General features: G+C 43.6%; 1 protein-coding gene across 3 annotated transcripts in view; it reads left to right on the forward strand.

Moving 5' to 3' along the window:
• Window positions 1-11,924, forward strand: part of LOC122939895 (solute carrier family 25 member 39-like) — a 35,375-nt gene extending 23,451 nt beyond the window's left edge. For all 3 annotated transcript variants that reach the window (XM_044296095.1, XM_044296097.1, XM_044296096.1), the window contains 6 exons: window positions 4,198-4,322; window positions 4,404-4,577; window positions 6,583-6,692; window positions 6,819-6,894; window positions 7,617-7,700; window positions 7,794-11,924. In XM_044296095.1, coding sequence (XP_044152030.1) covers window positions 4,198-4,322; window positions 4,404-4,577; window positions 6,583-6,692; window positions 6,819-6,894; window positions 7,617-7,700; window positions 7,794-7,909 — 685 coding nt within the window. In that variant the 3' untranslated portion in view covers window positions 7,910-11,924. The remainder of the gene's footprint in view (window positions 1-4,197; window positions 4,323-4,403; window positions 4,578-6,582; window positions 6,693-6,818; window positions 6,895-7,616; window positions 7,701-7,793) is intronic.
• Window positions 11,925-13,040: the final 1,116 nt, after the last annotated feature.

Raw genomic sequence — 13,040 nt, forward strand, 5'->3', positions numbered from 1 at the left:
AACAGATCTATGCCTTTCAGCACAGATCTGTTCAGCACCATGGACAGCAGGACGCCTGAGAAGGCGTCCTGTTGCCATGGGAACCTTCCCCGTCTGCTCAGTAGTGGCCAGAACTGCGCAGACGGGGAAGGGTAAGGACGGGGCTTGGGGGGGCTGCCTGGAAGCTCTCTCCCTCTCCATTCGGAGGGGCTGCAAAGGCACAGCAGCCCCCCGATGGGAGAGGGAGGGAGCTCCCTGCGCTGTTAACCTTTTCCATACAGCGGTCCGTACGGACCGCTGTATGGAAAGGGTTAAACGGCTGACATCGCATCACCGATGTCAGCCGTTTATACCAGGGTGCCAGCAATGTGCTGGCACCCTGGTATAACCCACTAGACGCCAACGATTACGCAATGGGAGGCGGGCGGGGGATCGCGATCCCGCCTACCGCACCGCCCGCCTCCCGCACCGCCCGCAACCCTCCCCCTGCACCTCCCACCGGGCAAAAATCACTAAGGGGTGCAGGGGGGGGGGATACAGATGCACTTTAGGAATACTAAAGTTTCTGATCCCCGCGGTCAGGGACCGCGGGGATCAGAAACTGCAGAAATCGCAGCAAACCGCAGGTCTGAATTGACCTGCGGTTTGCCGCGATCGCCGACATGGGGGGGTCACGGGACCCCCCCGCGCATTTAGCCTAGGTGCCTGCTCAATGATTTGAGCAGGCACCGGGTTCCGATCACTGCCAGCCGCACGGCAGTGATCGAAAATGCACAGGGCGTACATGTACGCCCTGTGTCCTTAAGTACCAGGGCACAAGGGCGTACCTGTACGCCCTGTGTCCTTAAGGGGTTAAGCTGGCCATATACTGGATTAATATGTGCCGGTTTTGGCGAGACCAAATAACTATTTTTAAAGGGAGTCTTTCACCAACTTCAGTCATGTGAAACTGCTAATACCAATTTTGGGTCACACTCACAGATAATGGTACCTTATTTTGCCACCTCTGTGGCTGCAAAGTAAAAAAAACGAAGGATAGGTCATTAATATCTTTTAAAGTTCTGTTTATTGCAGCACCAGAAATATTAATGAACATAATCACAAATAAAGGAGCAACATGCCCAAAGATCATAAGAGCGATTCACGTTGGTATAGAAGGATAGAATATGATATCACATATATTCAGATAACTCGTACAAGCAGTATAATTATCAGCAATAAGAGTATGATGGAGCTAAAAAGCCAATATGAATGAGTAACTCTACAAACAGATCAGAGCTGCTTAGATGTAAATGGGCAGAGCAGGCGTAATTAAACTGACGTAGCAATGTGCAGGTCTGGGCCTAAGGGTAACCTCAGATCCCTCTGTAACCACGGTGCCCAATTTAGTAAGTATTTGTCATGGGAAAGGGATTCCCAACTGGAAAGCTCCTGTAATCTACAGATTTCCTGAACCTTTTCCCTCCACCTCAATATAATAGGGGCCTGTTCGGAAAGCCAGTTTAGAGGGATCATCAGCAATTTGGCCGCAGCTTTTAGATGAGAGAGTAAGGAGTGTTTGTTGAGGGGACAATGCAGGTCAGGTAAACTCAAAAGAACAGCTTTGGGTGAGAGTGATGTGCCAGCTGGGCAAATCTTTTTAATCTCATTGGTCACTTCATCCCAAAACGGACAAATCCCAAGACATGACCACCATATATGTAGTGTTGTACCCAGTGATGCGTGACACCTCCAACAATTCTCCGATACTGAGGGATGCATTTTGTTCAGTATGTCAGGGGTTCGGTACCACTTGGTAACAATTTATAGGCATTTTCTTGTGTTATGCAACGAGAAAAGCCATGTGAGTGGCCAAGTATCGTAGTTACTTCAGACTCTGAGAAGTTTACTTCAAGCTCAGACTCCCATTGTTGGGTGAAAAGTGGTTTCTCGACCATCTTGGTCTCGAGTAGTTTGTTGTATTTAAGTAGTTTACGTCTAGGAGATGGTACGATACAATTGTACAATGAGGGGATGTAATCTTTACGTGCTTTGTCTAAGTACTCCTTACACATTAGGCTGAAGTGTAAGTAATGCATATGTGACCATTTGCTAACATTGTGTGATACAATAAACTCTGAAAACTAGGTATGACGTTTATATCTGTAAATAATAAATCAAGGCAACTGGACGTACTGTAGATTTCTTGAAAACGTTTCACTCGTTCTTCCAACAAGCTTTCTCAATTCTGAGTGACTGTACAAGAATTCTCTGGGAATAAATATGTAACTGAATCCACATCTGGTAATTATACCCAGCACTGGGTCAAAGGTGTTGATTCCATTATCCTAATTGGAGTCAGTAGGTGATAAAGGCTTCCCAGAAAAAGGTGTCAAGACAGCATTGTATGTGGCTCCAATTAGGATAATGGAATCAACACCTTTGACCCAGTGCTGGGTATAATTACCAGATGTGGATTCAGTTACATATTTATTCCCAGAATTTTTGTACAGTCACTCAGAATTGAGAAAGCTCGTTGGAAGAACGAGTGAAACGTTTTCAAGAAATCTACAGTACGTCCAGTTGCCTTGATTTATTCTTTACAGATATATACCATGACCTGGATAAATGAGAACCTTCACAGACATGGGTATGACGTTGGCTTTCATCACATCCCCCACTGCCAAATTTCCAAACGCTGCCCACAAATTAGAACAGTCTCATAGGGAGAAGGGCACCGAGGAAGCTCTAAGAGGGGGAGAAACAGTGTTCCAGACACTACGAACTCCTAAATATGTGGGATTTGAACAACCACTAAGAGTGTCGGCAGAAGATGGTACTGTCCATAATCTAACCAATTCGGACGGGCCAAATATGTTGGCTATAAGACAACTTGGTTTAGAAGAGAAGGGGGTTTAGTATTTCAGAGTGTAACCTCATCAAGTTGGCTAGGTCATTAATATCATATTCGGTGGGGGTCTGACACCCGCCACCCCTGCCGATCAGCTGTATGAAAAGACACGTGCATGCTGTCTCCTGTCTCTCTTCCTGCAGCCAGTTACTAAATCAACAGCGAGCAGGAAGAAAGACCGGAGACGGCACAAGCGCATGACTCTTCATACAGCTGATCGGCGGAGGGTGCCGTGTGTGGTCGGCTCAGCACCGATCTTATATTGATGACCTATCCTGATTGGTCATTAATATTAAAAGCTGGGAAAATCCATTTGACACTGGTAGCGCTGATTAGATAGTGTCAAACTGTACACCCCCAACTTGTAATGCCCGTCTGGACATTCACTGCTAGCAATTCATTCATAACTTCTACCAGGAATAGTAAATGACACATGGGGAATGCAAGTGGATTCTAAAACGGACATGTCAGCAGAGGTCCTCTTTAAATGAGTTGTCCTGTTTCAAGAGGAAACCTAACCACTCAGTGGACTGACTGGTAATAAAGAATAGATGATTACTTACCTAACAGGTCCCATGGCGGGATCTGTTTTCCCGACAGCAGCGGTGATGTCATGACCATACATGACCTCTGCAGCCAATCACTGGCCTCAGTGCTGTACTGAAGAGGCCAGTGATTGGCTGCAGTGGTCACGTGTTGCCTATGTATCAGTCAGTTAAGTAATCATCTATTCTTTATTACAGGTCAATTCCCCCCCCCCCCCCCCCCCCCCCCCAAGTTGTTTTAATTTGAAACCGGATTACCCCTTTAAGGCCCCCATACACATTACAGTATTATTGGGCAAACCTGGCAGGACCAGCCACTGCTATGATGTGTATGTGCAGCTCCCAAATTTCACCCAACAGAAATTTATATAAAATATAATGTGGGAGTCGCATATACAGTGGCCGACCATTATTGAAGGTGTTTGCATACCTTGCACGCACTTGGCAGCGTATTCTGAAGTCATCTGATATGATAGTGGCTGTTTAATCGCTTGCAAAAAGAGATTTACTGTGAACAAAGTCATTTATCAAAGTGCAATGTATGTAAATGTTTACCTAGAAAAGAAATGTCAATGGATCTGAGAAAGGACATTTAACGCCATTAATTTCCACTGTGTAATAGAGGTGTCATATAAACACTATGAATCTCGTATCTGGGATTGTGCCTCGTTATCTGACTTGTTGGTATCAAGCAAAGACACTCTGTCCCCGTGGACCATATGTACAGTGTTTTTCTGCCGGTAATCTATCCCTAGGTGACATGCTCTCTGTCTCCCTCTGCAGGGTGATGGCTGTGCCTGCAACCATAATCTATTTCACCTGTTATGATCAACTGAGGGATTTTCTGTGTTACAACATGGGATACAGCGGCAGTCACATCCCTCTCGTTGCTGGTGCGCTTTCCCGCTGTAAGTTACATTTTTTTCAAATATATGTCTTGTTTGTTATTGTAATGTCTTACATGACGTCTTGTATCCTCTCTTTTTCAGTGGGTGCAGTTACAGTCATAAGTCCTCTAGAGTTGATCCGTACAAAACTGCAGTCTCGACAGCTTTCATACATTGAGCTAGGAGCCTGTCTGCGTTCTGCTGTCTCTCAGGGGGGATGGCTGTCACTGTGGAAGGGATGGGGACCTACAGTTTTGAGGGACGTCCCATTTTCAGGTCATTATACTGATTAACAACCCCCATTACTCCATATAACCCCCTCCTATTATTATATACAGTATAACCTCTTCCTATATCTCCTTATATTACTCCATATAACCTACCCTATATCTCCTCCTATTACTCCATATAACCTCTCCCTATATCCTCTTCTATTACTCCATATAATCTCTCCCTATATTTCCTCCTATTACTCCATATAATCTCTCCCTATATCTTCTCCTATTACTCCATATAACATCTCCCTATATCTCCTCCTAGTACTCCATATAACCTCTACCTATAGCTCCCCTATTACTCCATATAACCTCTCCCTATATCCTCTTCTATTACTCCATATAACCTCTCCCTATATCCTCTCCTATTACTCCATATAACCTCTCCCTATATCCTCTCCTATTACTCCATATAACCTCTCCCTATATCCTCTCCTATTACTCCATATAACCTCTCCCTATATCGCCTCCTATTACTCCATATAACCTCTTCCTATATCGCCCCCTATTACTCCATATAACCTCTCCCTATATCTCCTCCTATTACTTCATATAACCTCTCCCTATAGCTCCTCCTATTACTCCATATAACCCCTCCTATATCTTCTCCTATTACTCCATATAACCTCTCCCTATATCTCCTCCTATTACTCCATATAACCTCTCCCTATATCTCCTCCTATAACTCCATATAACCTCCCCCTATAGCTCCTCCTATTACTCCATATAACCTCTCTATATCTTCTCCTAATTCTCCATAAAACCTCTCTCTATATCTCCTCCTATTACTGCATATAACCTCTCCCTATATGTCCTCCTATTACTCCATATAACCTCTCCCTATATCTCCTCCTATTACTCCATATAACCTCTTCTTATATATACTCCTATTACTGCATATAACCTCTCCCTATATTTCCTCCTATTACTCCATATAACCTCTCTCTATATCTTCTCCTATTACTCCATATAACCTCTCCCTATATCTCCTCCTATAACTCCATATAACCTCTCCCTATATCTCCTCCTATAACTCCATATAACCTCTCCCTATATCTCCTCCTATAACTCCATATAACCTCTCCCTATATCCCCTCCTATTACTCCATATAACCTCTCCCTAGATCTCCTCCTATTACTCCATATAACCTCTCCCTAGATCTCCTCCTATTACTCCATATAACCTCTCCCTATATCTCCTCCTATTACTTCATATAACCTCTCCCTATAGCTCCTATTACTCCATATAACCCCTCCTATATCTTCTCCTATTACTCCATATAACCTCTCCCTATATCTCCTCCTATTACTCCATATAACCTCTCCCTATATCTCCTCCTATAACTCCATATAACCTCCCCCTATAGCTCCTCCTATTACTCCATATAACCTCTCTATATCTTCTCCTAATTCTCCATAAAACCTCTCCCTATATCTCCTCCTATTACTGCATATAACCTCTCCCTATATGTCCTCCTATTACTCCATATAACCTCTCCCTATATCTCCTCCTATTACTCCATATAACCTCTCCCTATATCTCCTCCTATTACTCCATAAAACCTCTCCCTATATCTCCTCCTATAACTCCATATAACCTCTTCTTATATATACTCCTATTACTGCATATAACCTCTCCCTATATTTCCTCCTATTACTCCATATAACCTCTCTCTATATCTTCTCCTATTACTCCATATAACCTCTCTCTATATCTTCTCCTATTACTCCATATAACCTCTCCCTATATCTCCTCCTATAACTCCATATAACCTCTCCCTATATCTCCTCCTATAACTCCATATAACCTCTCCCTATATCTCCTCCTATAACTCCATATAACCTCTCCCTATATCCCCTCCTATTACTCCATATAACCTCTCCCTAGATCTCCTCCTATTACTCCATATAACCTCTCCCTAGATCTCCTCCTATTACTCCATATAACCTCTCCCTATATCTCCTCCTATTACTCCATATAACCTCTTTTGTTTGTGTCTCTCTAGGTCTTTATTGGTTTAATTATGAGCTTGTGAAGAGGAAGCTCAGTGACACTTGGGGGTCATCAGAGGCCCAGTTTCTCATCAGCTTCACATCAGGGGCCGTGTCAGGAGCTGTAAGTGTGTGTATATGTGTATATATATATATATCTGTTGGGTCATATGTTTTGGCCTCTGCTTGTGTAATCCCTTTCTGCCCTTGCCCATCCTCTATTACATTGCCTTCTCTTCCTGTGCGTTAGGTGGCAGCTATTCTCACTTTGCCGTTTGACGTTGTAAAAACTCACAGACAGATTGAACTTGGAGACTTGGAAATAGGTAAGGGGTAGTAGTGTACATAAGGAAGCATATAATAATCTGCTATAACTACAGCTGTGGTAACCAAGGACTTGGGACTTTTAGTTAGATAGTCATGAGACCCAATTCTTGCAACCCAGCGCATCAATTGAGGGGTGAGACGACATGCACTTCCATTGGCTAAAATGTCTCCTGCAGTATCAAAAATATTGTTGACTACAAGCTATTGATGACGTATCCTGAGGATATGCAGATCTGTGGGGGTCCAGCACCTCCTCCGATGAGCTATATTGGTTGCTGCAGCGCCAGAAACAGAACAGTGTGTGGAACTAGAGGCAGACGGCTCGGCACACTGTGGCCTAGCTAGTGTACTGCAGCTCTGCTCCAGTTCAAGTGAATGACAACAGCTTCAGTGCGTTGGTGCTGGGAACTACACAGTGTACAGAACCTCCTGGCACTGGTGCTGCGGCAGCCCAATAGAGGCATTCAATAGGGGTGTCGGACCACCACTGATTTGCTATTGATTACCTATCCTAAGGATAGGTCATCAATATCTGTAGCCCAGAGAATCCCTTTAACTTGATCCTGTATGCATTAAGCAGCTGGAACAGTAATATGTTGTAAGGGTCAGGCTGGAATTTGAGAAAACCTTATAGCCACTCGCCATCTTATAGTGTCTTTGAGAATTGGCCTCAAGAAAAATATGCTCCCTAACCCTACACTTCATCTCAAAATTTGCTTAGGGTCATCAAGACGTCAAAGGTCTTCCACTTGGAGGGCCATGCGCACAATCAAAGCAGAATCTGGCGCCCGTGGACTTTTTGCAGGTAACATACCCCAGCCCAACAGTGCAAGCTGTTTTCTTCCCATTTCTTCCACCCATGACAGTTTTTTTTTTATTTGAATCTTTCCTTCCACAGGATTCATGCCCCGAGTCATCAAGGTTGCACCAGCCTGCGCCATAATGATCAGCTCTTACGAATTTGGGAAGACTTTTTTCCAAAGGAAGAACCAGGAAAAGCTTCAGACGCTTTAAAATGCACGAAAATTACAACCGACCAAATTCTAGCTCTTAAATTCTAGCATCCAAGTCTGGATTAAGAAGTACTGTGCAGTACATGGTGGACCATTTCCAGGCTGATTTTGTGGACCACAGGCTACCTAGAAAGCGCCAGTAGTTATTCCTATTAGTAAGCACTTAAAACAGAGTATGTGGAACCCAACAGCCTACAATGGTCAAGTTATAACCACTGGCTATATCTGACAACTAATTCTAATAATACGAATGCCCAGAGGTCCATACAGATCTTAGTCAAAGGGTAGAAATTAAGTAGAATTTTTGGCATTTCCATTGAACAGAAAGGCTTTGTTTAATGGTTGGAGCTTTGTCAAAAATATTTTCACGGGGACTTATCACTATGACCAAGTGTCCTGTAGCTAATCTTCAGACGTTAAAATATGCAAACCTTTTTGAACTTGTTTCCAAATGTTGTATCCTAGCGATATGCCCCCATTGACTGAGATAGGAATACCCCTTTTAATGGCCTTTTAGTTCAACTTTTTAAATACTGCCTTTCCTGGCAATGGGAATATCCTTTTTGAAACTGGCTTCAAGTTTTATTATCAAATGATCTTTTAAGTGTTTGTTGAGGTTCAGGTTATATTTCACAGCTACATGCTATCTAAGGTACTGGTCTTTTTGAAAATGGGTCATGCACTAAACTAAAGATCATACCTTAGACTCCAGGCCTTTAATCTGTTCGTTTGACTGAATTTTGACCATGGAGGATCAAGTGTGGAACCTTGAGCCATTAATTTGGTACCAGGCAGAAGAAGACATTAGGTCGCTGTAAAACTATAAATGCAGCAGCCGAATATTTTGGAGAGAGGTGGCTGAAAGCAGAGACCTTGGACTGTATGTTTAGAAGGAGACTTGAAATCAGAGACTAAAATTAAATAGCTCTATGTAACACCCCCCCCCCAAGTCTTCACTCATTCCCTGGTCACCACACCATCAAACTCCTGTCCCATAATGGATGTCGCTGGAGCAACATGTACGTTGAGATGTCCTATGAAGTGCCTATACTCGTGTAGGAAGTTTTCCTCCACTACTGCTGCCCCAGCTTAAGAGTAGCAACACAAGAGATGGACTTGCACAACTTCCTTCTCTTCTTTCCTGTCATAGATTGACTTTCTAATGTTTTTTTTTGTACTGTTCTGTTGCAGTCTTCATATAATGGATAAAATTGTATTGTTTTTCTATGGGTAGCTAAAGTCGCAGTCTGTTTTGTGATCATTGGTGACTACATAACTGCCACGTGGTGCACTCTTCCAAATCCAGGAGTATTTTTGGGTCATCTTCTCGGTCACTGGGTCAAGTCCCGATAGTTTTCCTTGATATCAATGCACTTGTTTCCCACACAAGGAGATTGCTTACCACCCTCCAAGATAGACATTTAGGATCTCCATTGCATCTTGGTGCACATAGAATAAATGGCAAAAGAAAACCGAATTTCGTGTATCGGGAAAACATTCTCTCTAGTTTTATTATATTGGACTCTGCTGATTGATATTTGGCCCATAATGAATTCCGACTTACGACTTTCAAAGATAAATTCGCTGTAAAGCTGGGACTACATGGTGACGTCTTCATACTTAAAGGGGTTATCCTAGCCTTGATCCCAGCCTGGTTCCCACCCACAATGCTCGCGGGTTGCATCTGCTCAGTCACTCACCTCCGGGATCATGTGCTGTACATTTCAGCATGCAACCCTAGCCCAGTTTCCACTCACAATGCTAGCGGGTTGCATCTGCTCAGTCAGGCAGCCTCCGGTGCAGACGGTGTTCACAGCGTCCGAGGCTTCCTGACTGCGCAGGCACAACCCCTGTACATTATGGGTGGAAACCGGGCTAGGGTCGCATGCCCAAGCACAGCACGTGATCCCGGAGGTGCCTGCAAAGGAATAAGACCTGGTAGCCTGGCACTTGCCCAGTGTGGGAGGGTACATCATCGTAAGTCTGGGCGTTGTGGGCATGTAGAGATATATATACATATTTTTTTTTTTTTTAAAAGAGCCCCTTTAAGTTACGATACAATTGTGGAATGACCGTGACCCCCTTCAATGTTTCCCTATGGGAAGTAAAGTTGTAATAACCTCTGGAAAAAGTCTAATCGAATCAACCAAATGCTGATCTGTAGCCCTTATGTAGAGCTCTGAGAATAGACGCTTCAGTGTTCTTATTCATTACTTACTAAACGACAACGGGTCCAGTTTAATACTTAGAATTCTTAGGCCTAGTTCACACTTCAGTGTTTGGTCAGTGATTTCAATCAGTGATTTGTGAGCCAAAACCAGAAGTGGAGCCTCCACAGACATGAGGTAGACGGGAAAGATCTGCTCCTGTTCTATGTTTAGAGCTGCACCTGGTTTTGGCTCACAAATCACTGATGGAAATCACTGACTAAACACTGAAGTGTGAACGAGGCCTTAGAATGGAGGAGTCATATGTGTTTTCACCAGTGGTTCTCGAAACAAAACTGACTGCAACTTTACTATGGGGAAATCAAACTCTTTCACTGCCACCATTGCAGGCATATATGGCAAAGAAAGGTTTCAACTGCTGAGCGGTTTACATAGATATATATCTGACACGTCACTATAGGGTAGTGCCTGTGGGATGGCAAGGAATGGGTTAAAGCATCAGAGATGACCATGGGTTGGTATCAGACAGCCCCTACACACCGCATTATATTTGTGGTCGATAAAGGTAGGAGTTGTAACTGAATCGGCCATTTTGTTGGCTCGACCATCATGTTACAAGGGCTCCATCAGACAGCTGTGATGTGACCACAGATCTAATGACCTGAACCATCAGCGTCCCGATCATTAGACCTGAGGTCAGGCCGGGATTTTTGGACACTAAAATGGCGGCTACGTTGCTGCTGTCTGAATGGGGCTTTTACCTCAGTGCAATTATTATTTCCTAGGCCAACAAGATGGCCGCCCCCTGCTGCCAATTTATCACCCATGGACAGTTTATTTTCTTTTGTAGGTTTTCTTTTCATTGTAAGAATTAGCTGAGGTAGAATTTGCTCCTTCAAGATGACATTCTTTATATATTCACCGATTGGGGGAAGAAACCTTCCTTTACTCCGTTTATTTCCTGAACTAGCCTTGCTCAGAAAGGAAATATGGAAGAGAACATTAAAGGGGGTTGGGCAGCGGCTTAATATTGATGACCTATGCTCAGTATAGGTCATCCATTGTTAATGGGGTTGTGCAGCCAGTAATTTTGATGACCTGCACCGCTACCCCTTCAAACAGGAGTTGGACCCCCACCGATCAGATATTGATGAAATACTCTGAGGATAGGCCATCAGTGTTAACCCACTGCACAACCCCTTTAAAGGGGTATTCCCATCACAGACAATGGGGGCATATTGCTATTATATGGCCCCATTGTCTCATAGGTGCAGGTCCCACCTCTCGGACCCGCGCCTACACGGAGAACAAGGCTAGGAAGGTGGCGGAGGGTGCACTGCACAGCTGCCCTCCATTCATTTCGATGGGACTGCCAAAAATTGCTCGGTTATTTCCATCAGTCGTGAATGGGAGCAGTAGCCGCACGAGAGCGGTGCACTCCCATTCACTTGTATGGGGAGAGCGCTTGGCGAGGGACGGACCCCAGGAAATTCAGGGTCTTCCAGACACCACTCTCAGCGTAGGTGCCCCTGCACCTATCAGACAATGGGGGCATATCCTAGTGATATGCCCCCATTGTCTGTGATGGGAATACCCCTTTAGGACACATGTACATTTTTCTTTCAGGTTATACAATACATTACTTATAATTAGGGTCCGATAATATGTGCGCTTAGGTTATATGGGAGCAAATGCTATATTAGCTATAGGCAGGCATCCGTTTGGTTTCTCCTTGTCTCACGGTGTCAGTTGTCAGACCACTGTTTTGCTCCACAGAAGTTCAGACACAAGTTGCGGTGGTTTGTAGTCATGATGTTCACTGTTAATAAACTGCATTTGATGCATGGATATCACGTTGTGGTGGAATTATTGTGTGTGCTCTGGGCTGTCAGGGGGTAATAATTCAATTAAGAATGATTAATTATGGTCATAAAAATAATTAACCATAAAAAAAAATGTATAAAATTTGTCATAAATTCTTCAAATCATGACCTGGTGAATTGTAGACAAACTAATCGCTACAATTCACATCTGAGTCTGACTAATTCCTTAGATAAATAAGTTTTTTTTTTTTTTTACGTGAGATGACGTTAATGATAAACATGTAGTTCTGCATTATACAATAATACACAGGTTTTATAAAAATATGCAGATTTATTGGTTACAAGGTTATAAACATATATAAGTAAATAAACACGATGATACATGCAAATGAATATATATAGCGTTAATATAAAGCATTACAAGCGTAACAATACATGTGAGTGGAAATAACCTTGTCACATTATAACCAAGCTATTATTAGGTTAGGATATCAAATTATAAACATAATTTATATACATTACTTCTGTTCAGAGAAAACCTCATGATATCAGGATGGGCATGTCTAATCCTAGACATCAATATAGAATGCTAAATACATTCTTCCCCCCTCTAACCAACTACACATCACATGACTTCAGGCATGGGCAAATCCATCCAAGGATATAACTTAGGGCTCTTTCACACTTGCGTTCTTTTCTTCCGGCATAGAGTTCCGTCGTCGGGGCTCTATGCCGGAAGAATCCTGATCAGGATTATCCCAATGCATTCTGAATGGAGAGAAATCCATTCAGGATGTCTTCAGTTCCGGACCGGAATGTTTTTTGGCCGGAGAAAATAGCGCAGCATGCTGCGATTTCTGCTCCGGCCAAAAATCCTGAACACTTGCCGCAAGGCCGTATCCGGAATTAACGCCTATTGAAAGGCATTAATCCAGATCCGGCCTTAAGCTAAACGTCGTTTCGGCGCATTGCCGGATCCGACGTTTGGCTTTTTCTGAATGGTTACCATGGCTGCCGGGACGTTAAAGTCCTGGCAGCCATGGTAAAGTGTAGTGGGGAGCGGGAGAGCAGTATACTTGGCTCCCGGGGCGCTTCAGAGTGACGTCAGGGCGCCCCACGCGCATGGATGACATGATTGCAT

This window comes from Bufo gargarizans, chromosome 6 (assembly GCF_014858855.1).
Source record: "Bufo gargarizans isolate SCDJY-AF-19 chromosome 6, ASM1485885v1, whole genome shotgun sequence".
NCBI lineage: Eukaryota > Metazoa > Chordata > Amphibia > Anura > Bufonidae > Bufo > Bufo gargarizans.